Source organism: Calypte anna, chromosome 6 (genome assembly GCF_003957555.1).
Source record: "Calypte anna isolate BGI_N300 chromosome 6, bCalAnn1_v1.p, whole genome shotgun sequence".
NCBI lineage: Eukaryota > Metazoa > Chordata > Aves > Apodiformes > Trochilidae > Calypte > Calypte anna.
Window position 1 is genome coordinate 536,911 of NC_044252.1, and position 22,269 is coordinate 559,179.

The window sequence follows — 22,269 nt, forward strand, 5'->3', positions numbered from 1 at the left end:
GCATCAGCCCTGTCCAAAAAAGCTGCTCCCTCCCTGGGAGAGGGCCCTCACCCTGAGCTGGCAGCAGACACCTCCGTGCTTTGTCTTTTGAGGGGCTTGGAAGCACCACAGCTGCCTAGAGGGGCAGGGGCACAGAAGCATGGCTGGGTTTGGGGTGCTCTCCAGAGGCTGTGTGAGACTGCTCAGCACGGGCTGCTGCTCCTGCCCCCCCTTGTCAGAAGCCAGACCTAAAAGTGGTGCTGGCAGGTGGGCAGCTTGGTGTTTGCCCTCCCCGTGCAAAGTGACAAGCCCTTTCCCCACCCAATTCTGTGCCTGGCAGAGATGAGGAGGAGCTGAGGAAGTCCCTCTCGGAGCTGGCAGACCCCAACCCAAAGTCCATCAAGCGCATCAGCAGCTGCAGTAACCCCTTTCTGGACTTCTCCCAGGATTCCAGCATTGCCACCTACAAGCACGGACTGTTAGTGCGCAAGATCCACGCCGATCCCGACTGCAAGAAAAGTGGGTGCCTGAGGGGCACGGGGGGGCAGGGAGGGTGTGAGAATGCCCCAGAAACCCACTGGGGAGCAGGGCAGGAGTCACTACGTGATGTCTGACTCACATCGTACCAGCCCCTAGCATCAGCACCCCTGTCTGCTGCCTGTGCCCCCCTGCCCACCCACCCCCAGCAGCAGGGCTGGGAAGGGGGGCAGGCAGGGAGGTGAGGTGGTCTCCCTGGAGGATGAACCTTACCACAGCGTGGCAGGGGTGAAGGAAGGTGTCCTGTGGTGTGACAAACAATGTGCCCAGCGGGCTGCAGCTGGTAGGGCGCTGCCGGTCACGTTCACCCTTCCCACCATCAAATCCCCTCTAAGCCCTGGCCTCTAATGCTGCCTTGATCTGATTAGAGGCAGCCTCCCCCCAGCGCCAGCATCACCTGGTGGGCAGCACCACCTCCTCCTCATCCCCATCCCTGAGCAGGGAGGCAGCAGAGAGGGCAAGCGGGGGTGAGGTGGGGAGCTCAGGGGTGTGGGGCCCAGGAGGAGCAGGCAGCCCCCTGCAGCAGCACCATCTGCCAGCCACGGGGCCAGCACGGGCTCAGGTGTGCAGGGACAGTCCTGGCGTGCTGCCTGTCCCCGGGGTGGGTGACGTGAGCCGTGGCTGGGGGGAGGATGCAGGGAGGGGGGTGTCTTTCTCCTGCTGGGCGCTGGGGCTGATGTCTGGGCTGCTCTCTCCTCCCTGGCAGCACCCCGAGGGAAGCGGGGCTGGAAGCCCTTCCACGCCATCCTGAAGGGGATGATTCTCTACCTGCAGAAGGTAGGCAGCACCGGGGCACTCAGGGGGGCAGAGGGATCATCTCCCAGCAGCAGGAGAGGGGTTCCAGTGCATGGCATCCCCAAGCCTGACCTAACCACACTCAGCACCAGCTTAAGGACCCAGTGGCAGCTCTGTTCCCAGTCTCCTTGGGCTCAGACTGGGTGGTGAAAGTGCCTGCCAGCCCTGGGCGGAGGTGACATGGGTCTCCTGCAGCCACCCAGCTGTGGGGTGGTGGGGAGCAGCCACCCTGCTGTTGCCAAACCCATGCACCCACATTCTGCAGCCTCTCCCCATGGGTATAGTACCAGCTGGAGGCAGAGCCAGCTTGGTGGAGGATGATGTCCAAGTCCCACCACTGCAACCACTCTCCTGCAGTCCAGTGGAGCTGGCTCATGGTGGGTGCATCCCCCAGCTGGCTCTGAAGTGCCCATGGTTTGCAGGAGGAGTACAAGCCAGGGAAGGCACTGGCAGAGGAGGAGCTGAAGAATGCCATCAGCATCCACCACTCGCTGGCCACACAGGCATCTGACTACAGCAAGAGACCCAACGTCTTCTACCTCAGGACAGCTGACTGGAGGGTCTTCCTCTTCCAAGCACAGTGAGTCCCCAGAACCACTGCTTGGGGCACAGGGTGGGATGGGGCTTGGGCCCACATTGCTCTCTCCCATCCTGGCCACTTCTGGAAGGACAGGGACCTGGTGTCATCCTTCCCAGCTCCTCTTCTTCCCACCCTGCTGGGCTCTGGGTGTCCCAAGAGCCACTTGGGTGGTACTGTCCAGAGGCAGAGCTGTCTGTCACCTGCAGGGCAGCTCTCTCTGCCCGTGACAGGGGCAGTGTCCCTTGGATCACAGCTGTGTTTTGTCCTCTCTCCCAGGAACCCTGAGCAGATGCACTCGTGGATCACGCGCATCAACGTGGTTGCAGCCATGTTCTCTGCTCCCCCTTTCCCCGCTGCCATCGGCTCCCAGAAGAAGTTCAGCCGCCCGCTGCTGCCCAGCTCCTGCACCAGGCTGTCCCAGGTGGGCCCTGATGGAACTGGGAGAGTGGGACAGTGGGACAGAGCCTCCTGGGGCTGCCGGGGTCACTGTGCCCTGCGGAGTGACACCCGTGGCGTTTGGGGATGGGGAGATGCAGAGTGAGGGGGATGCTGAGGTTGGGAGTGGGCAGAGAGGGGTGGGGATGGGAGACAGGGGATGGAGTCAGACAGGGAAGGAGCACATAGTCCCTCACCACAGCTTGCATGGTCCTGCCAGGAGCAGGAGCTTGAAAGGGGAGCAGGCAGGGGGATTAGCTGGCACTTGTGCGTGCCAGGGCAGTTATTCACAGAGGAAAAGGATTAAAAAAAAACCAACAAACCAAACAGCCTAGTTTTTGAGGGGATTAATTTCTTCTGCCTTAAGGCTGCAGCCAGCACCCCACAAGGCAGGAGCCGATTGCCCCCAAGAGCCTGTGCTTTTGTCTGCCATTTGAAAAAAAAAAAACCCCACAAAACCCAAAAAGCCAACACAAATGCAACAAAACAACAAACCCAGGAGCAGAAGCTGAGATCCTGGCTGCACTATGGAGGGGAAAAACATGTTCTGGCCCTGGCTGGCTCTTTCCAGTGGGGAGGGGGACAGAGCAGAGGGCAGAGCAGGGCTCTTGACGTGGTGCCACCCTTCCCCAGGAGGAGCAGGTGAAGAGCCACGAGACCAAGTTCAAGTCGATGTCAGCAGAGCTGCTGGAGCATCGCTCCTCGCTGCCTGAGAAGAAGGTGAAGGGCAAGGAGTATGAGGAGCTGAAGCAGAAGGAGGAATACCTGGAGTTTGAGGTGAGCTGGGACAATCCCTCTGTCCACTGGTCCCACCCTGTGAGGGGACACCCCCTCCCCTTCCATCCCCATCATCTCTCTGACCCCTCTCTGCTGCTCTGTCCCCACAGAAATCCCGCTACGGCACCTACGCCATGCTGCTGCGGGCCAAGCTCAAGGCTGGTTCCGAGGACCTGGCAGCCTTTGAGTCCACCCTCTTCGAGGCGGCTGGAGGGGAGGATGAGGGCCTGAAGAAATCCCACTCCAGCCCCTCCCTCAACGCAGAGCCCCCCAGCACGGCCACCAAAGTGAAGCGCAACGTCTCGGAGCGCGCCGGCCGCCAGCCCCCCGCACAGCCCCAGAAGGCGTGAGCAGGGGCAGCATTCCCTGCTGCAGCTCCGTTCCTGCCCCCCTGGAGCCCGGGATGGGGCCACCAGACCCTGCATGAGCCCCTCCTTCTGCGGCAGGAGTTGGGGGGCTGAGAGCTCTTCCCCCCCAAGCCCATCCAGGCAGGGCTGCAGCCCCTCCGGCTCAGAGCGGGACGGTCCTTGCCGGTGGGAGCTGCCTGCACGGCTGGGACACAGCAGGACTTTGTCCAGACCCTCCTTGTGCTGTGCTTGGCTGCAGGACCCTGTCCCCCTACCCTGGGGACAAGCCATGGGGCTCCATCCTCCAGTGGTTTAAGAAAAAAAAAAAAAAAAAGAGAGAGAGAGACAAAAATGCAGCAAAGCGAAGGCAGCAGCCGCTTCTCCTCCAGCTCTGTCATGCCATGGGGGGGGCACGTGGGAAGGGGACAGCTCTGACCTGTCCCCTCTCTTGGGGTTGGTGGCTGGAGTGCCCCTCCCCACCAGCCCTGCACCCTCCCTGCTTTCTTACAACTTTTGAACAGTTTTTTGTGATACAGTTTTGCACTTTTTAGTACCAGATTGAGCTGACCACCAGGGAGGGGTTTTCTGTTCAGTTTTTTTTTCTGGGGATGGGGGGTGGGGGGAGATACTTTTGATGCTTTGGGGGAACTGTTTGAAAAAAGCAAAAACAAACAAACAAAAACCAACAAACCCAGCCATGTCCTGTAGGCACTCTGGAAGGGGGGGGAGGAGGTTTTTAGGTGGACTCGGGGAGCCCCAGCTCCTCCTGCCCTTGCAGCAAACTGAGCACGGGCTCCTGTGTGTGACCCTTGGGAGAGAGACAGCCCCACAGCCACCAGCACCAAGGAGGCACCCTTGGGGTGCCAGCACCCATTGCTGCACTCGTGGCTGAGCCATTGGTGCTTCAAGGGCCCCTTTGCACCTCCTGGGTGTGAGCAGGACCAGCGGGGTGGTGACACCCTGAAGGCAGAGCTGGCTGGGACCCCCCCCAGTCTGTGGGGACACAGTTCTGGTGGAGGGTGGATGCAGGAATTCCCCAGGGTGTTTGGGGACTGGAGAAGGGCTGCAGGCTGGGGCTGTCACACACACACACACACACACACACACACAATCACTCTTACACACACACACTCATACACACACACACTGTTCTCAGCTGCCTGGGACCCCCCCGGATAGTTTCAGCACTGACTTTGCGAATGTGTCAAACTTTTTATTCTGCTCTTTTGAGTCTATTGCAAAAAAAAAAAAAGAAAAAAAAAAGAAGAAGAAAAAAAAACCTCCAAAAACAAACAAACAAACAAAACAACCCCAAACCAACAACCCACCCTTGCCCCCAGCGGTTTTGGGGGGCAGGGGAGGGGGGGAGAAAAAATATTTGTACAGCTTCGTCTCTTCTCAGTTAATGAAGTAAAAACTTGCTCTTCACTTCTTGTGTGCACTGTGGTTTCTCCCCCACAGCCGGGGTCAGCCCCAGCACAGAGGGAGGGATGCTGAGGAGGGCCCGGGGCTGCCTTCTTGCTGCTGGCCTCCGGGCTAGTGCCCCCCCCAGTCCCCCCCTCCACTCGAGGCTGGGGCTGGAGAGAGGCAGGCAAAGGCAAAGGGAATCCGTGTCCCTTTATTCAGAATTAAATAAGAGCAGAGAGGGGCAGGAGCCAGCTGCATCCCGCTCCCCTGAGTCCAGGCAGCTGGGCCCTAAGTCTGGAAGGCACTTGGGTGGGCAGGGCAGGGTGGGGGTCGGTGCAGCCCCCCCCTCAGTGCACCTGTGGCTGCTGGCTGTGGGGCAGCTCGCCCCCCGGCTTCAGGGCCAGCGTGGTGGGCACCTGCCCCTCCTCCACCGACTGGCTGCCGTAGGCACTGTCTTCCTTCAGCTCTGCAAAGCAAGTCCCGGCTGCTGTCAGCAGGGGGGGTCCTGGGGGGGCTGGGGTCAGCAGGGACACCCTCACCCTCCCCACACCCCCCTCTCCCTCTACCTGTGCTCTGCAGCTTCTCCAGCGCCTCGGTTTTGTGGAGCATCCTGACGGCGTTGCGCAGCCCCATGGAGTCCAGTGCCTCCAGCAGCCCCCCCAGGCTGCCCCCCGCCAGCTGTGGGCAGCAGGGTTCGTAGAGTCAGGGAATGGTTGGGGTTGGAAGGGACCTTAAAGATTATCAAGATCCAACTCCCCCTGCGTGGGCAGGGACACCTTCCACTACACCAGGTTGCCCCCATGCCCCACCCAACCTGACCTTGGACACTTCCAGTGAGTGGGACCCTCAAACGCAGTGCATCTGAGTGCACCACCCTCAAATTAAAGAATTTCTTCCTATTGTCCAACCTAAATCTCCCCTCTTCAAGTTCGAAACTGTTTCTCCTTGCCCTCCCACTACGGGGCTGGCCACCAGAGGGGCAGACAGTGGGGACAGGGACACCCCCGCTGGGCACTGACCTCGTAACTGCGCAGGAGGCTGAGGCTGGGTGAGGGGGTGGCCTTATAGGTCTCCACCAGGCTGCAGAGCCCCAGGCGTTTGGCCAGCTCGATCCAGTCCGACCCACTGCAGTCCTGGTTCAGCAGCTGCTCCAGCCCCTGCAGTGCCTCAGTGTCCAGCGACAGGACCTTCCCTGCAGGGAGAGAGGTGTCCCCATCATCTGCTGCCCACCCCGGGAGGGTCCTGTATGGAGGCTGCTCGGGGGGAGAGGGGCTGCTGACCTGGCTGGGGGGCAGCAGGCAGCTCAGCCTCAGGACGATGCTGGGATGCCTGCAGCAGGATCTCCCGCACCTGCAGACGTGCACGAACATCAGCATCCCCCAAATCACCATCTGACACCCCCCTGGCTCCCCCTGGCATGAGGGAGCAGCTCCCGGAGCCATGTCCCATCCCTGCAGGAACACTCCCGGGGCTCTGACCCCCCCCACACCTTCTGGCTCTGCGTCAGGTCCAGGGGCAGGTGGCAGCGGCGCTGCCGGTGCTCTGCCTGCCCCAGGGCAGGGGGCTGGGGGTCACTGCAGGGCTCCACGGCCATGGGTGATCCCCCCAGCTCCATCGCCACCTCCTGCTCCTCACAGTCAGCGTCCGTGTCACTGCTGGCCTCCGAGGAGGACGGGCTGATGGGCTCGTCGTTCTCACACAGCACGTCTGCCCCTGTCAGGGAAGGGTGGATTGAGCCCCCCAGCAGGGCAGGGCAGGGCAGGGCAGGGCAGGGGGGACTGGGGGCTGCTCGCTGGGGTTAGGGTTAGCACCTTACCGGCTTTGAGGAGCAGTTTGGTGAGGGTGGGGCAGCCCAGCCCAGCAGCCAGGTGCAGGGGGGTGTTCCCAGCAAAGGTTCGGCTGTTGACATCTGCTCCCAGCTGCAGATAAAAGCACAAAGCTGTGAGGATGGGCTGCCTGCTCTCCTCCTGGGGCTCATCACAGGGCATTCCCACCCCATCCCATCCCATCCCACAACAGCACATTCCCACCCCCCCCTCGTACCTTCTTCACCAGATGGGTGGCCATGTTGAGGTTCTCCATCTCCACGGCCAGGTGAAGGGGGGTCCTCCCTCCCTGCCTCTCCACCGCGTTCACATCCGCTCCCTTCCTCACCAGCAGCTCCAGGCAGGACAAGCTCTTTGCCTTCACGGCCAAGTGCACGGGCAGGAGCCCTGCAGCAGGGGCAGAGGATCAGCAACCCCCAAGCAGCCCAGCCCACAAACACACCACGGCCTCCCTGCCCCACTCACCGTGGAAATTGGGCAGGCGGAGCAGGTAGGGAGCAGCAGAGCCCAGGTGTGACAGCAGTGTCCTCAGCACCTCCTCGTCCCCAGCCTGCAGGGCCAGGTGCAGCAGGGAATTCCCGTAGCGGTCCAGTAAGGTGGGGTCAGCGTGGGCTTGCAGCAGGAGCTGGACCACTTGGGGCTGCTTGGTGATGACCGCCAGGTGCAGTGGTGTCTATGGGACAGCAGCAACCCCTCAGCTGCACCCCGGGAGCTGCACCACCCCCTGCTCAGCCCCACGGAGCCAGCCCCGGGCAGAGGAGGGATGGCTGTCCCAGGAAGCCAGGTACCTGCTGCAGGTTGTTGGAGATGTTGATGATCTGCTGGCTGGGGATGCTGGCAATGACCTCGATCAGCTGCTTGATCACAGCTGTCTGCTCGTGGATAATAGCGAGGTGCAAAGGGCTGTGGAGAGAGGAGAGACAGCCCCTGGCTCAGCTCCGGGTCCTTTCACCTCCATTGCCCCACGGTGGCTCTGGGGGCCAACAGATCTTCCTGACACACCCCCCCCCCAAACCACCCGTGTGCTCACGTGTCCCCATTCTCGTCCTGTGTTGCAGCCAGGTGCCTCTGGACAGCCAGCAGCACACGGGGGTCAGCGGTCACCGAGTAGTCCAGCAGGGCGTGGGCATTGCCATGTGCCAGTGCCAGCATCCACAGCTGGCAGAGCTGGGCTGGGGACAGGGCAGGATGTCACCTCCAGGGCCACCAGCCCCATCCACCCACCCTGGGCGCAGAGGAGAGTGTTCCCCAAAAGGTCCCAGACCCTTGTCCCCCCTCCCAAGTGGTGTCCCCAGCTTGGCTCACCGTGCTGCTGCAGCTCCTTGCAGTTTGTGCTCTCTGGGGGGCTCTGCCCCTCGTTCCCGGACCCCTCTGCCTCGGGGCCCTTCATCTGGACACCCCCCTGGTAGCCCCCCACGGGGTGGGGACCAGGTGAGTAGATGCTGTTGTAGGCCAGCCCGGGGGAGTAGGGGAAGCTGAGGCTGCCACCTGAGAAGCAAGGGGGACGGGTGAGGCTGGAAGGGAGCAGAGAGCCCACCTGAGCTGGGAGAGGGAAGAGGAGTCCCCACTCACCTCCTCCAGAGCCAAAGCCCCCGGCCCCCCCACCGGCACCTCCCATGTGCGAGCCCCCACCAAAGTGCTGGGGAAACTGAGGCAGGACTTTCTTGCGCTTCCTCTCCACCTCTTCCTTATCTGTGGGGAGAGAGCAGGGTGAGGGGCAGGCCTGGAGGCAGGGGGCATACCAGCCTGCCCGGGGCGGGGGTCTCACCTTCCACCACGGGGTAGTAGGTGAACTGCTTGGGGTCACTCACATCTCCCCCCCGCTTCCGCTTCAGCTGCAGGAAGACGGTGACGGGGCGGTCGATCTTGGGCTTGTGGTAGGGGGGAGTGCGGAAGACGATGGCGTACTGGGGGCAGGACAGAGGGATGTGGGGCTCTGCTCTTCCCCGGAGACAGGGATGGGGCTCCCCCACCCCAAAGAGCACCCGCCCACCTCCCCTGTACCTGCTTGTGCACGTCGGTGGGGGAGAAGTCCCCGAAAGCCTGCCAGCCGTTCTCATCGTCCTCATAGAAACGCACCTCGATATCATCTGGGCAGAGAAGGGGCACCTGGCACCTCCTGTCTGGGGACACCTGGGGACAGGGGCCCCAGGTATCACCTGCCACAGCCCCTCCGGAAGGTTCTGGCTGGAGGGAATGGCTTTTACCTTTCTGCACTTTGTCACACAGCAAGTAGACCTCGTCCCCTCCTCGCACGGAGCCGGCCGTCTTGTCCATCCGGGAGATCTTCAGGTTGGAAGCTCCAGGGGACTCTGCGGGGTGAGGAGGAGTTGGGAGACGCCGTGGCAGAGGGAGCATCCCTCACCTCCTCACCCTGCTCTTCCCTGGGCCCTCCCCACGCTCACTGCTGTCGTGGATGGGGTCGGAGATGACGGGCTGGAGGGCCAGGGTGAAGTTCCCGCTGCTGTCCCGGAGGTAGGCGGTGAAGCGCAACCGCACGATGCTCAGGTCCATCACCTTCTTCAGCTCCTTCGCCTCCAGCTCGATCTCGCGCAGCTCCACTTCTGCCAGAGCAGGGAAAAACAACACCAGGCTTGGTGAGGGGATGGGGCTCCCTGTCTGTTCCTCCCGGCCACCACAGTGCCACCCTGCAGGGCTCCGAGTGCCACCCAGCCCCCTGGGCCGCCCTCACCTGTCAGATGATGGCTCCTATTGCGCATCTTCTGCTGCTTCAGCTTCTCCTTCATGATCTCCATCATGTTCTTCTTGGTGACGTGGAGCACACCCAGGTTGCTGAACCTGGAGAAGAGGTGTTCCGCTGGGATCTGAGAGGACCAGGGCTGGGAGCAGCTGGTCCAGGGGACATGGGGGCTGCCATGGCCAGGAAAGGAGCTGAGCGCAATGCTCAGGGGTCAGAGGTACCAATGACCTTGTCTAGGTCCCACTCCTGGCCCCATCCAGCAAACCCAGCTCCCTGATGCACTAATCCCCCTCTTCTCTCCACCCTGAAAAGCTGCAGCCAGCCAGCCCCCCTCCAGCCACCACCCCAGGTGGACAAAAGGCCACCCCGGGTCTCCTGCACATACTGAGCTGTCATGTCCTTGGGTCCCACAATGGCCACGCAGTTGCCAGCCTCGTTGCACTGCTTGCCCACCAGGCTGTGGGCGTGCACGCGGGGAGGGTCACTGTGTGTCACCAGGTCCACCTCGATCCGGGCCATCCCATTGTAGTTGCAGATCTGAGGGAAGAAAGGAGATGAGAGTCAGGGACAATACCCCAGGAACCTGCAGGACCTTCCCCAAACCCAACTTGTCCTCCCCACAGCCCCCCCTACACACACACCTCCTGCACCAGGAGATGCTCAAGACACGTCACACCTTTCCTTCCAGGCACCTCCTGGTGCCCGTGCACAGCAGCTGAGGGTGTTTCCCTGTCCCCTTCCCAGGGCAGTGCTCACCTTGACTGTGGGATAGGTCTTGCGCCCCTTCTCACTGGATGCTCCGGGCAGCCCCCCGTGGGAAGGGCCCTCACAGCCGTACCGAAACCGGAACCCCCGCTGCAGGGCAAAGAGAGGAGCACGGCCAAGGGTAGCCCAAGCCTGGCCCCAGGCAAACACAAGGTGACAGCTACACCTGCCCTTACCCGGGTGACATCCTTACCTGCTTTGGCTGCTCGATGATGACAAGGTAGGGACCTTCCACTGGAGAGCAGAGAGGAGAGAAATGTGGGGTAACCAAGGGATGGGTGAGAGACACGGGATAAACCAAAGTGTGTGCTCCCAGTAAGGATGCTGGAGGTATGGGGATGGTGCTGAAGGTGAGGTGACCCCTGTGGGCTCCCCCGTGGGGCTGCTGTCAGAGCCCAGCCAGGAGCTGCAGGGAGAGGGCAGGGCCAGAGGATGCTCTGGCACTTGGGGGAGCATGGCCCAACCTCAGGTCCCCGGTAGGCTAGGCAGCACAGCCAGACAGAGGGAGTCCCCATCTTGGTGGCATGGGGCAGGGATTCCCAGCCAGCCCACAGTGGGGACACAGCCCGTGGGGCTGCTGGGAACCATGAGGCGTGACTCAGTCTGATGGAAAACCCCCCTGCAGCCCGGGACCCCCAGGAGGGCACAGCCACGAGGACCCTTACCTGTCTCCATCAGGGGCTCCTTCTGCTCCACCATGTGGGGACCAAAATTGAAGTCATCGTAGTCAAGCCCATCCAGGCACTGGGAGGGAAGCCGAGTGTGATGGGTGTGCTGGGGTTGGGACCCCCGACTGCCCTGGGGCACAGGCACAGTCCCCATCCCCACTCTGGGAGAGGGGAAGCAGCCTGGCACAGACCCCCAGTGACCACCTTGAAGGGGGCGGGGGGCACAGGCACCCCTCGCCCCTCCTGGGGAAGCAAGGCCGGCAGGTGCAGACCCTCTCCTTGCCCACCCTGGGGACAGACACAGCCTCCCCCATGTTCCACCCTGGAGGCTGGCACCAACCCCCCTTATTTCCCACCCTAGGGGTGGACGCAGACCCCCCCCACACCTCCCACACCAGTGGCACCTTCAGACCCCTCATTGCCCACGACGGGGGCACCCGCAGACCCCGGCTCCCACCCTGCCCGGGGTCAGCCGCTGCCCCCAGCCCAGCCGCGGGGCCGGGGTCAGACAGAACCTCCCGCCCAAAACCCCGGTCTGCTCCGGTCCGGTCCGCTCCCTCCAACACTCACGGGCTGGAACTGCTCGTCCATGTCTGCGCGGGGCCGGCCGCCGGGCTGCGGGGAGAGCGCGGGGGTGACTTGGGGACCGGCGGGGGCAGGAAGGCACCGCCGCTCCGGAAAGTCCCTAGAAACCCCGCCGAGCCGGGAAATGACGGGACACCGCGTCACCCACCGCCCCGCCCCGCAACGGGGCACGGCTCGGTACGGCCCCGCAGCTCCCAGCGGCCCGGCTGCCAGCGGGAGGTTCGGTCCGCTTGGCTGTCCCGGGGGCGGTGGGACAGGCTGTCACTCCTCGGAGTTTATGGGTTTGGGGCGGGTTGGAAATCCCGACGGCTGCTGCCCGCCCGCCCGCCTCCCCCGGCTGCTCTCACCCCCATTTCCCCACCCCGGGACTACCGAGGGGCTTTTGTCCCCACTGTTCCCAGCCGCCTGCCCCGCTCCGGGCAGCATTCCCGCCGACCCGGTGTCACCGCGGAGCATCAGGGCTGAACCCCTCCGGCACACTGCCGAAAAACCCCGCGGCAGCCCCTGGGGTCTCACGGGTCCCCAGACAGCATCATCCCACTTTGATGATGCCACTCTCCTCCAAGCTCCCCTGGACTCAAAACAGCCCCAAGGTGCTGCCCCAAAGCCCGGTGTCTCCCCCGTGGCATCTCCAGGATGCTGCAGACCAAAGCAGGCACATGGCACCCCCTTGGCAGACCCCCAGAAGTTCTGCCCTCCTGCTCCCCCCATGCCTCGGTTTCCACTTACACAGCAACCCCTGCATCCTTCCTGCGGAGCTGGCCCGAGGGAGACATTTGCCATCCGTGTTCCCATTCCCTCTTTCCCGCTAGGAAGCAGCTGGTTTCAAAGCAGGAGCATCAGCAACCTCCTTGGAAGCATCTCCCGCAGCCCTGGCTGGCGGTGCCGCCCACTCCCCACCAACCCCACTGAGGAACCCGGGCCCCTTCCCCCCCACCCAGAGTGCTCACAGCCTCCTACTCACCGGGGAGGAAGAGGCTGGTCTCAGCAACCCATCCAGCCCCAGCATGGCCACGGGGACTGTTGCCTACCACAGCCCTGGAGCTGACCCGGGTCAAGGTCTGCCCGACCACAGGAAACCACCAGAGACTTCCAGCAAAGGGTCAGGATCAGAGCAGAGCCTACAGGAACACCCTCGTGCTCCACATTTCTTCTCCTCACTAAGCTATGGGGGAAAAAAAAAAAAAAAAAAAAAAAAAAAAAAAAAAAAAAAAAAAAAAAAAAGTAAAAAAGAAAGAAAAAGAGAAAACCCCCACACACCACAGCACAGTGTCTGAGTCCCTCATACCATGAATTTCTGAATCAGTGGTTGCTGCAGGTCCCGTTCAGGGGATTTTGGGTGTGTGGGAGAAGAGGGGAAGGAAGGGGATTGTTCAACCTGCGTGTGACTCATATTCTTCAGAAGATGAAAAGCACCTTTTCAGGGAGATTTTTCCAGCCACTCAAGTCTTCCAAAGGGGCTGCCCTGGGCCCCCAAGCCTGAGGCTTTCCCCACCCAAGCCCTGGCAACCCCTGCCCACCCTGCCTGTGGGATTTACACCAGGATTTACACTGCAGCTGCAGTGGGGTTGCAAGGAGGGAAAAAGTGGAGATCCAGCAGCACAGAGACAAGTGGGACCTTCCTCCTGCTGTTCTGCAGGGGCTTCCAAAAGCCTGGAAGCACAGACACGAGCCCTCGATAACCTGTAGAGAGCCTCACCCTGCCACCACCATCCAGCCACCTCATCTGCTGGCACAGGTTTCCCAGAGAGGTGAGGAAAGGGGAGCCCAGGCCCAAAGACACTGGAGAAGAACAGTCTTGTGCCCCTTGACCAGAAAAGCTCCCCTTCCCCTGTGTAATCAGCTCCATCCCCTCTGGAGGGGTTTTCACAGCTCAGTCAGCACTGCCCCGGACACTTCCACTTGTTGCAGCAAACAGAATGACTAAGGAGCACCGTGGGGTCGTGCCTGCCTCTCCCCAGCCCCTGCAGCTCTGGCTGGCTGGGGAGGCTGTGGCCCTGCACCTTGGGGGAAGCCCACCTTGCTCACCCAACCCAGCTGGAGCATTGTCACACGCTTCCTTGTTCCTGGAAGAGCAACCTCAGACCTGCTCTTGGGGCAAGTGCTGCAGCTGTGCCTTTTGGACCTCCGGGTTTCCCCTCACATCCCAGGAGGGGAACCACCTCCCCCTCCTGCCAGCAGTACCGTCCTCTGCTCCGTGGTACCCACCACACCTGGAGCCTGGGCTTCCACAGCCACCACAGCCCCACTTTACTGACCCTTCCCTATCTTCAGACCTTCCTGAGGCTCAGGATCGATTCTCCAGGGATTGCTGGGGCATGGGGGAAGCAGCAGTTCCAGCTCCCTGCCCCTGCACAGCCTCCCTGTGCCAGCCAGACTGCTTCAATCACGGGCCAGCTGCTGGCAAGCAGTGTGAGTTAGAGCCATTCTTCCATGCCTGCAGCTCCTTGAACGTGACCCACTAATGCAGGTGCTATTTTCCTTCCTCCCATGACAGCCAGATGACTCGAAGAGCTGATGCCCTGCAGGCCAGAGGGAAAGGTCTGTCTGTCTGTCTCTTTAGCAGCCAGGGGAAAAGGTGCTCCGGGAGGCAGCATGAGTGCTGCTCTGCTCCCAGCTGCCCTGCTGCACAGCTGACATCTTCCAGCCACCCAGCTGGCTGCTTATTCCCTGCGTATTTAGTTTCCCAGGGGCCTGGCCCTGCCTGGAAATGAGGGCCCTGGATACCTGACCTGGCTTTCTGCACAGATCCTGTGCTCTGCTCCATCCCAGGAATCCCAACAGGTACTGGCAAGAGGCTGCCTCCTGCACAGCATTCACAGGTACTTTATTCTGAGACCCTTCCTGCAAACCCCCCATAACGGGGACCCTTCTTGACCGGTGTGCATGGAAGAGAGAAATCCCTTCTCCCTAAAAAGCGACCAAGGCAGCCCCTCCTCTCACACCAAAGCCATTCAGATCTCTCTGCATACAATGCCCCGGGTCCCATTGTGGCTAACGAGTTGGTTTTGGCAAACCCCAGCCACCCACTGATCTTCTGGCTTTCTCCTCTAGGGCCTGTGCACCTCCTGCTTTGCTGTTGAGTTACCAACCCTCGGCTCCCGTTTGCAGATCCGTACGCCCTCAGAAAACTCCTCCCGGTGCCCGCCGGGGCTCCGCTGTCTCTCTCTCCCCGTTTCCCCTCTGCCTGTGGTACCACTGCCCCCCGGAGCACTCGCAGCTCCTTTTGGGGCAGAGCCAGCCCCGGGGGGTGCAGCCCTGCTCAGGGACAGGCGGGGAGGAGCAGCGGAGGCAGAGCAGTGGGACGGGGCAGTTCTGTAACCGGCAACACGGAAACAGGAAAAATCAGCGATTTCCCCGCTGGCAGGGACGCGGGGGTCAGCACGACCGCCAGGACTTGCTTTCTCCTCCCCTCGCCAAGGCAGATCATCTCTCTCCAGCCTCTATCTCCCCAGCATCCCCTCTCCCAGCCAGACCCGGAGCTAGCTGCGAGCATGGGCCGGGCAGCTCTGACACTGAAGAAACCTCTGGACCAGTCCAGCTCCCTTTCCACTGGGAATCTGGATCCCTTCGCACCCATCACCCCAGCGCCCACATGGCGAGAGCAGAGGGGCTCAGCCGCCGGGCTCAGCATCCCCCGGGGGTCCCCTCCGAGCGGGGCTGAGCACAGGGCTCTTCGGGCTCTCCCCACCGATGCAGACAGCCCTGCCCTCTGCTCGGCCCCGGGGAACCGGAGCCATCCCCCGGCCCGCTCCGACTACACCCCCCGGCCCGGCTCCGCTTACCTTCAGCCCCAGTGCCGCCGCTTCGCCCCGACCGCGGCCCCGGGAAAGTCCCGGCCCAGCTCCGCCTCCCGGGGCTTCCCGGGACCGGCCCTGTCCCGCCCGGGACAGAGTCGAGGAGGGGGGGGAGGAAGGGGGACTCCCCCGACGGGACGGGCTCTCCAGGCTGCTGCACCCCGGGGGACAGCGATCCCCTGCCGTGAGCCTGGGGGAGTCCTCCGGGAACTGTGTCCCCTGGGACCCCCCTGTCCCCATCCCTTTGGACCCAGTCACCACCCCAGCACTGCCGGGAAGGAGGCTCTGCCTCACCTTCTGCTGGTTTTCACTTTTATTATTGTAAATTCACTGTTCTCTCTTTTTTTTAATATATATATATATATATACATATGTATGTGTATATATATATATATATTTAAACATATATTAGATATAAAAGTCAGAAATGCTCCTCTTCCAACTACATATACTGGTGGGTTTATGGGACAGGGTGGGCAAACCAGGCAGCCTGACCTGATCAACACACACCACAGCAGCAAACGCCCCTCTGCAGGGACAAGGGAAAATTCATATACATATATGCATGTATATATATATATATATATAAAGTAAATCTGCATATACACTCACACACACACACATTCCTCACCCTCCACACTCCCTCTTCTCAGCCCCACCAGGGCCACCCCAGGCTGGGGGTGAACAGACAGGAAGGGATTTGGGGGTCCCAGCAGAACGGGGAGATAAGGCTGGGGCAGAGAGGCTGCTTGGGGGGACAGCCCTGCAGGGGACATCCACCCCTCTGAAGGCACCATCCCTGCAGGACATCCCTGATGTGGGGGTAAAATCCACCTCCTGACCCAGCTGACTGACAGCCAGCAAGGGAAGGCTGCGGCCCTGGAGGTGAAACCCAGCTCAGCAATCTCCTCCTCCAAGCTGGAAAAAATGTGGGAAGTCTTGGACACGGAGGCACGGAAAGCCCCGAGCAGCCAGAGCCCTGGCTGGGGGGGCCAGTATAGTCCCCCCCATCAGCCTGCAGCAGCACAAGGCACTACCTGCCCTTCCCCCCCACATCCGAGACCCCCCTGGGGCATGCAGGCAGGGACAGACCCCCGAGGAGCTCCCACCAGGAGGCCACAGAGACCCCCCCAGAAGCAGCCAGGATCTCAAAGACATTCGGGGCTCAGGAGGAGTCGCTGGCAGAGCCTGATTTTGGGGTCCCCACCCTGAGTCTTGAGGCCACCCCCAAAAAGGGGGTCAGGCCATGGCCAGGCCCTCGGCCAGGCTGTGGATGTGGGCTGTGCTGGACACGCTGCTCTCCCCTTTGTAACTTTTGGGGGCCCGGCTGGCTTTCAGCAGGACCAGAAAGGTGTCTGTGGAGATGGCCCCAAACTCAAAGGTGAAGGTGCCATAGAAGACCAGGACGTCGATGATGAACACCCACTCGCAGAGGGCAGCCACATGCTGCAGCACAAAGCTCTCCTGGATGAAGAACACACCACCTGAGGGCATCCCTGTCAAGGAAAGCACAGCCAGACCCCAAACACCCCACTGCCACTGGGGTGGCTGTGAGCAGCCCTCCTCTGCAGCAGACACACCATCAATCACCCCTGCAAGCAGGGAACCCCCCCGTGCTTCCCCCAGCCCCAGGAGGGCCCTGGCACAGGTGAGGTGGTGCCACACGTTCCCAAACAAGCCTCAGTCAGCCACGGGACTGATGCCAGGCAGGGATTCACTGAAGAGGAGGGGGTGAGGGAGACTCAAGCTGCAGCTCTCAGGGAAAGCCAGGTACCCACCTGCCTCACCCTCCCCACATCCCTCAAACCCTGCTGATCCTCCTCATGATGCACCACAGAGAGAGGTCCTGCTGCCTCTGCTCCAGGCCATACCACTGCCACAGTTTCTTGATGCTTCTCCCATCCCCTCTGGGATCTCTAGGGAAACCAGAGCCACCCCGGGTGAGGGGAGAAGGCAGGTACATCACCCAGCCTCCAGGAGAAGCCTCCAGCAGCACTCTGTCTTTCTGCCAAGGTCTGGCAGTGCCAAAGGGAGGGGAGCTGTGTGGGTCAGAGCTCTCTGCTCACTGCCCTTGTCCCACCAGTCCTGGGCACCAGTCCTGTCCCCCTCCATAAGGATACTGAAGACGAGGGTGATGAAGGCCACGGTGGTGAGGATGCTCCGCAAGTGTCCGGTCCAGTACTGCCCACGGGTTCTGGCCATGCGGTAGGTGAGGACGGACTGCAGGAGCAGGAACAACATGCTGGTGGGAAAGGCCACCCCTGCCCCAATGTAGTGAAGCACCTTGGCATGATCCACCTGGGGAGGAGAGACCTTCAGAACCTGCCCTGGGGGTGGGTCCGGGCAGTGCTGGGGGGTGGGTTTGGGCAGTGCCAGGGGTGGGTACGGGCAGCCCACCCCCAGCCCAGCTCCTGGCCAAATGATGGATTTGGCCCCACCAGTGGCTGCTGCTGCCGGGATCTCAAAGCGCTTCTGTTCCCCTCACCCAAAGCAAAGCCACCACTCCAAATCCTACCCCGCCAAACACCGCCCCAGCTCCAGTCACGGCCCCTTCCCCTCTTCCCCATCCCCAGGGACCCCCTGAGCCTTACCTGGAAGTTGCCGACCATGGTGAGGCCAGCAGCACAGACCCAGCCGGTGGCCAGCCCCAGGGTGTTGAGGAGGGAGGGTCCCAGGCGCTCCAGGAGGTGGGCGTAGCGCAGCAGCCCCACCAGGATGACTGCGGGGGGGAAGCACAGCCCCATCGCACACTGCCCACCCCACACCTCCCCTAAACCCCCCACCCCGGGCACCCTGCCCCGGGCACTTACCCATGAAGGAGCCCAGGCTGCAGATGAGGCTGAAGAAGCAGCTCTCGGGGGGCAGGGTGCCACACTTGCTGTAGGGACAAGGACAGCCCTCAGCAGGGGGGCACCGGGGGGCAGCCCTTAGCCCGCTCCCCAGGACACACTCCTGGGTTATCCCGGGGGGATCTCAGAGCAGCTCTGACCCATAACATCCCCCCTGCAGCTCCTCACCTGACCAGGGGGATGTGGTCCAGTGTGCAGCAGGAACCAGGGCCATCAACCCCGCAGGATTGGTTGTAATTCCTACGGGAAAGGAAGGGAAGGGCTGGGAGAGCCTTGCTGCTGCCCGGGACCCTCCTGCCTCCTGCCCCCTGCCCCTGCAAGGGCAGCAGAGCGAGGACAGGGGAGGTGCCTGCACCCTGGGGACAAGCATCCAGAGGGTCCCCTGGGAGCATCACCCACAGTCTGTCCCCTGCCTGCTGCCTCTGCTGCCCACCCCAGGCCCTGCCTGCCAGGGAGAGGCCACAGCGGGGCCGGGGTGCTGTGCATGGGGGTCTCCGCAGCCCCGTGCTCCGGGCAGGAGCAGGAAAACCCAGATGCCAGGTGTGGGGTGGGCGGAACCGGGCAGGCAGCCGCTGGCAGCTCCGGGCTTGCAGGCACGGGACTGGCGGGAATGGGATGGGAACGCCCGGCCGTGAACACCCCGGAGCAGTGCCACCCCACCTAGGGGGACACCACAGCAGCAAGTCCCCAGCCTGACCCCCCCGGAGCCCGGCACAGCCCCAGCACATTCCTCCGGGACCCCCTGAGCAGCCCCCGGGGGACCCAGAGCTCTTCTCAGCCCCAGACCTTCCTGTGCCCCTGCAGCCATCTCCACATTCCCCGCTCAGCAAGCACAGGGTTAAAAGGGCCTTTCAGGAGAGGGCTGGGCTGGGTGTTTTTTCAGCCTCCGCATTTACTGGTGGCTTTGTTTTCCAGCCACCAAACCCCAGTGAGGCGTGGAGCCCCACAGCCTCCTCAAGGGTTGCTCGTGGGGCTGTGTTTGGTTTGGGAGGTTTTGGTTTTGTTGTTGTTTTTTGTGTTTTTTTAAGTAGTATTATTTTGTTTAAAGCAAGCAGCTCGAGGCTGGGAAGCATTATTCATCATTAAGGGCTGTCTGTGTTGTGGAGACAGCTCGGCACACACATTCTTCCCAGGGCAGAAGCAGCCATCAGGCAGGAAATGGCAGCGGGGTTGGTTTTTTTCTCCCCCCTCTCCCCTCCTCTTCTTCTTCTTCAAACACTCCGGCAAGAATTAAACTAACGTGGAATATTCTGGACGGATTTTTAAGGAGACACAAGAAGCCAGAACCCCTGCAGAAGACACAGCCAAGCCAGCACACAGAGCTGTTTTCCCAGCCCTCGCCTCTCCCGGGTCCCTCATCCCAGGGCAGCGCTGCCCGCGGGGTGGCCGGGTGCCACGGGGCCATCCCATCCCCCGGGCACTGCCAGATTTAGCCTCCAGCAAGCAAGCTTCAGCCTTTTCCATGGAGACACAGGGGCCTCTGTAATTGACTGACCACTTATTTTAATACTTTCGCCACGCTGTGGGTTTTTTGGGTTGGTTTTTTTTGTTTGTTTGTTTTGTTTGGTTGTTTTTTTTCCATGGCCTCCTTCTCCCTCCCTCCCTGTCCCGGCTTGCAGCAGGGCTGGAGCGTTCACCCGAGCTGTAACCACCGGTGGGACAGGGTGGAGAGGGAGGAAAAGGGAGAGGAAAGGAGGGAAGGAAGAAGGGAGGAAAGGAGCGAGGAAAGGAGGGAGGAAAGGAGGGAAAGGGAAGGAGGGAAAGGGAAGGAGGGAAAGGGAAGGAGGGAAAGGGAAGGAGGGAGGGAAGGAGGGAGGAAAAGGGAGAGGAAAGGAGGGAGGGAAGGAGAGAGGGAAGGAGAGAGGGAAGAAGAGAGGGAAGGAGGGAGGAAAGGAGGGAGGAAAGGAGGAAAGAAAGGAGGGAAAGGGAAGGAGGGAAAGGGAAGGAGGGAAAGGGAAGGAGGGAGGGAAGGAGGAGGGAAGGAGGAAGGAAAGGAGGGAAAGGAGGAGGAAGGGAGGGTAGCTTTCAATAGTCCTGCTCCTTGAACCCCCAAGCAGCTCTGCTCCCCAAAGCCACTGGTGGGGCAGGAGAAGCACAGCCCTCGGGTGACTGCACCCCAGCACCATACCTCCCAGAGGAGAAGCTGGCTCTGTGCCCCACTCAATGCTCTCTACCACCTCAGCCCCCTTCCTGGGGCTTGGAGCAACTCAGGCTGGTGGGAGGTGTCCCTGCCCATGCAGGGGGTGATGTGAGCTGAGCCTTTAGGGGCCTTCCAACCCAAACCATGCTATGATTCTGTGATTCTTCCAGGCCAGCCTGAGACTGGAGCCTGGGACCTTTCCTGATGGGATGGGGCAGTGAGCAGAGGGCTCTGCCCCTCCTTTCAGCAGGGGGATGGTGCAGGGGGTCCTCAGTTCCCCGTGGGCTGTCAGGACACTGCACAGTGAAAACGAGATGGGTCTGGAAGGGGGTTTGACATTAGCAGGGTCTGTAACTGAGCCAGCCCTTGGTGAAGGACCCACCCCCATCCTCAGGCCTTACCAGTTGTGCACGGGGCAGATGTGGTTGTTGGAGAGTGCCATGGCATACCTGGAGGAGAGAGAGAGACCACAACAGGGATTCCCACAGCCACCCACCTCCCCGCATCCCTGCTCCCAGCTGGAAGGAGTCTGGGAAAGCAGTGGGTGCCCTGGCTTTGGGCAGATCAGCTCCATCAGGAGGTTTACACTGCGGTCAGCATGACAAAGGGTTCAGGACACCATCTCACCAGCTCCAGAGGTGTCTCAGCCCCATGGCCCACCCCACCCCGGGCAGTGAGGAGCCCTCCCACCCATCAGCATCTCTGCATAAACAGCTCGGGTTAAAAATAGGTAAGAAAACACCTCAGCTGCCAGGGATGGACCCCAAAGAGCCAAGCTCTGAAAAGGACAGTCCTGGCAGAGAGAGAGGCACCAGGACAAAGAACAGGACAGCTCTGGGGGAAGCAAAGGGCAGAGCTGCCCACCAACAGCATCACCCGGCCCCCCCAGGACCCGTCACCCAGCCCCTCCCCATGGATCTGCCACTGCCCTGGTGACCAACACGCTGTCCCCCCGGGCAGGACGAGTTTGGTGCCAGGAAAAGGGCCTGGGATGCCCCCTCCCAGGGCATCTCGGGCTGTGAGGGCCACGAGCAGCATCTCCCACCTGTGCTGCTTTGAGCTGGAGGGGAATCTGCTCCCCAGGGTCACCCACGGGAGATGGCCAAGGCTTTGGTGAGGCGTTCAGGGGGAAAATCTGGATCATGAGTGCCCTGCACCAGCGTCAGAATTTGGTTTTGTTGTGAAGGAGGATGGGGATACCCCAGGAATGAAGCTCTCCAAGTGAGCTCTGTGGGATGGGATGTGTTTGCTCCATCCCACACCCCAAAGAGTCCCCATCACTTACGGCTGGGCTACCTTTGGGTAAAAGCCCCCCACCCAGTGCCCCCCCACCCATCCCTGCACGGGGGGGGCTGGTGGGCTGAGCAACCTCAAGGCTGAGTGAACGACCACCTGAGCTCCCCGGTCGGGCTGGTGACACAGCCTCTGCCCCAGCACAGGGCACAAACATTCCCGGCACTCCCACCCACCCCCTCGGGGACCGGGACGGGTGCCCATGTGCCACCAACCCTGGCACTGCAGGCCCGGGGCTGGTGGCATCAACCCCAGGGCTGTCCCCTGCCACCGAACGGGGACGGGGAGGTGCGGGAACAACTGAGTGCGCACAAGTGCAAAGCCCCCCCTCCCCCGCCACGGACCCGGTCCCGCAGCCTCCCCCAGCCCCGGTCCCGCTGGTCCCGGACTCACACGATCCACATGCCGGTGATGGTGAAGGCGGGCAGGGTGACGGGCAGGATCCCCCAAGCCGGCATCCTGGGGCCGGGCATGCCCCCGCCGGGCCAGGGGCGAGCGGGGCCGCCGGGGGGAACCTCCCCGTTGCCTCCTGCTGCCGGGTGGAGCCGAGCCGGGCCGGGCCGGGCCGGGAGAGCCCAGCCCCGCCCCGCGGGTCCCGCTGTAGGGGCAGAGCCCGCCCCGTCCGGGGGGAGCGGGGGCGGCCCCGGGCGCCACGTGGCGGTGCCGGCCCGGGGGGAGCGGCCGAACCTTCCCCACGGGGGGGGGAGCGGCCGAACCTTCCCCACGGCCAAACTGGGGAGCGGCACCCGTCCCCTCCCAGCCCCCCCTGTGCCCCCAACACCCGCCCG

General features: G+C 62.0%; 3 protein-coding genes across 6 annotated transcripts in view; 1 reads left to right on the forward strand and 2 right to left on the reverse strand.

The window, feature by feature from the left end:
- Positions 1-3,891, forward strand: part of PSD (pleckstrin and Sec7 domain containing) — a 29,635-nt gene extending 25,744 nt beyond the window's left edge. The window contains exons 11-16 of the mRNA XM_008504020.2: positions 320-498; positions 1,223-1,293; positions 1,734-1,891; positions 2,168-2,312; positions 2,960-3,103; positions 3,214-3,891. Of these exons, the coding sequence (XP_008502242.2) occupies positions 320-498; positions 1,223-1,293; positions 1,734-1,891; positions 2,168-2,312; positions 2,960-3,103; positions 3,214-3,453 (937 nt within the window). The 3' untranslated portion in view covers positions 3,454-3,891. The remainder of the gene's footprint in view (positions 1-319; positions 499-1,222; positions 1,294-1,733; positions 1,892-2,167; positions 2,313-2,959; positions 3,104-3,213) is intronic.
- An 875-nt stretch (positions 3,892-4,766) lies between these two features.
- On the reverse strand, positions 4,767-12,462 carry NFKB2 (nuclear factor kappa B subunit 2). 3 transcript variants are annotated; one of them, XM_030452913.1, is made up of 23 exons: positions 12,367-12,462; positions 11,388-11,432; positions 10,815-10,893; positions 10,343-10,383; positions 10,141-10,239; positions 9,770-9,921; positions 9,376-9,482; positions 9,089-9,247; positions 8,891-8,995; positions 8,688-8,773; positions 8,452-8,590; positions 8,256-8,375; positions 7,989-8,171; positions 7,714-7,855; positions 7,472-7,586; positions 7,149-7,356; positions 6,901-7,070; positions 6,674-6,776; positions 6,347-6,570; positions 6,138-6,207; positions 5,877-6,049; positions 5,424-5,535; positions 4,767-5,323 (listed from the first exon to the last, which is right to left on the reverse strand). In XM_030452913.1, exons 1-23 carry the CDS (start codon positions 12,409-12,411, stop codon positions 5,205-5,207), a joined length of 2,796 nt encoding a protein of 931 aa, XP_030308773.1. In that variant the 5' UTR covers positions 12,412-12,462; the 3' UTR covers positions 4,767-5,204. The 3 variants fall into 3 exon arrangements, with proteins under 3 accessions (XP_030308773.1, XP_030308775.1, XP_030308772.1); XM_030452915.1 differs by having other exon boundaries at positions 11,388-11,502; positions 12,367-12,400; XM_030452912.1 differs by lacking the exon at positions 12,367-12,462 and adding an exon at positions 12,132-12,215.
- A 3,162-nt stretch (positions 12,463-15,624) lies between these two features.
- TMEM150A (transmembrane protein 150A) lies at positions 15,625-22,000 on the reverse strand. 2 transcript variants are annotated; one of them, XM_030452926.1, is made up of 7 exons: positions 21,875-22,000; positions 20,590-20,637; positions 18,217-18,288; positions 18,010-18,077; positions 17,791-17,918; positions 17,320-17,419; positions 15,625-16,683 (listed from the first exon to the last, which is right to left on the reverse strand). In XM_030452926.1, the coding sequence occupies exons 1-7, from the start codon at positions 21,952-21,954 to the stop codon at positions 16,439-16,441; spliced, it is 741 nt and encodes a 246-aa protein (XP_030308786.1). In that variant the 5' UTR covers positions 21,955-22,000; the 3' UTR covers positions 15,625-16,438. The 2 variants fall into 2 exon arrangements, with proteins under 2 accessions (XP_030308786.1, XP_030308785.1); XM_030452925.1 differs by having other exon boundaries at positions 15,629-16,683; positions 17,320-17,497.
- Between the last annotated feature and the right edge of the window lie 269 nt (positions 22,001-22,269).

Bases quoted from the DNA above. Each gene is read 5' to 3' on its own strand.
- NFKB2 (XM_030452912.1), bottom strand. From the start codon at position 12,197: ATGGGAACACGGATGGCAAATGTCTCCCTCGGGCCAGCTCCGCAGGAA. The intron at 11,433-12,131 runs GTAAGTGGAAAC...CTCTCCCCGCAG, and splicing joins AAGGATGCAGGGGTTGCTGT to CCCGGCGGCCGGCCCCGCGC. The intron at 10,894-11,387 runs GTGAGTGTTGGA...CTTCCCTCCCAG, and splicing joins TGGACGAGCAGTTCCAGCCC to TGCCTGGATGGGCTTGACTA.
- TMEM150A (XM_030452925.1), bottom strand. From the start codon at position 21,954: ATGCCCGGCCCCAGGATGCCGGCTTGGGGGATCCTGCCCGTCACCCTG. The intron at 20,638-21,874 runs GTGAGTCCGGGA...TCTCTCCTCCAG, and splicing joins ATCACCGGCATGTGGATCGT to GTATGCCATGGCACTCTCCA. The intron at 16,684-17,319 runs GTATCCTTATGG...GGATGCCCTCAG, and splicing joins CTTCATCACCCTCGTCTTCA to GTGGTGTGTTCTTCATCCAG.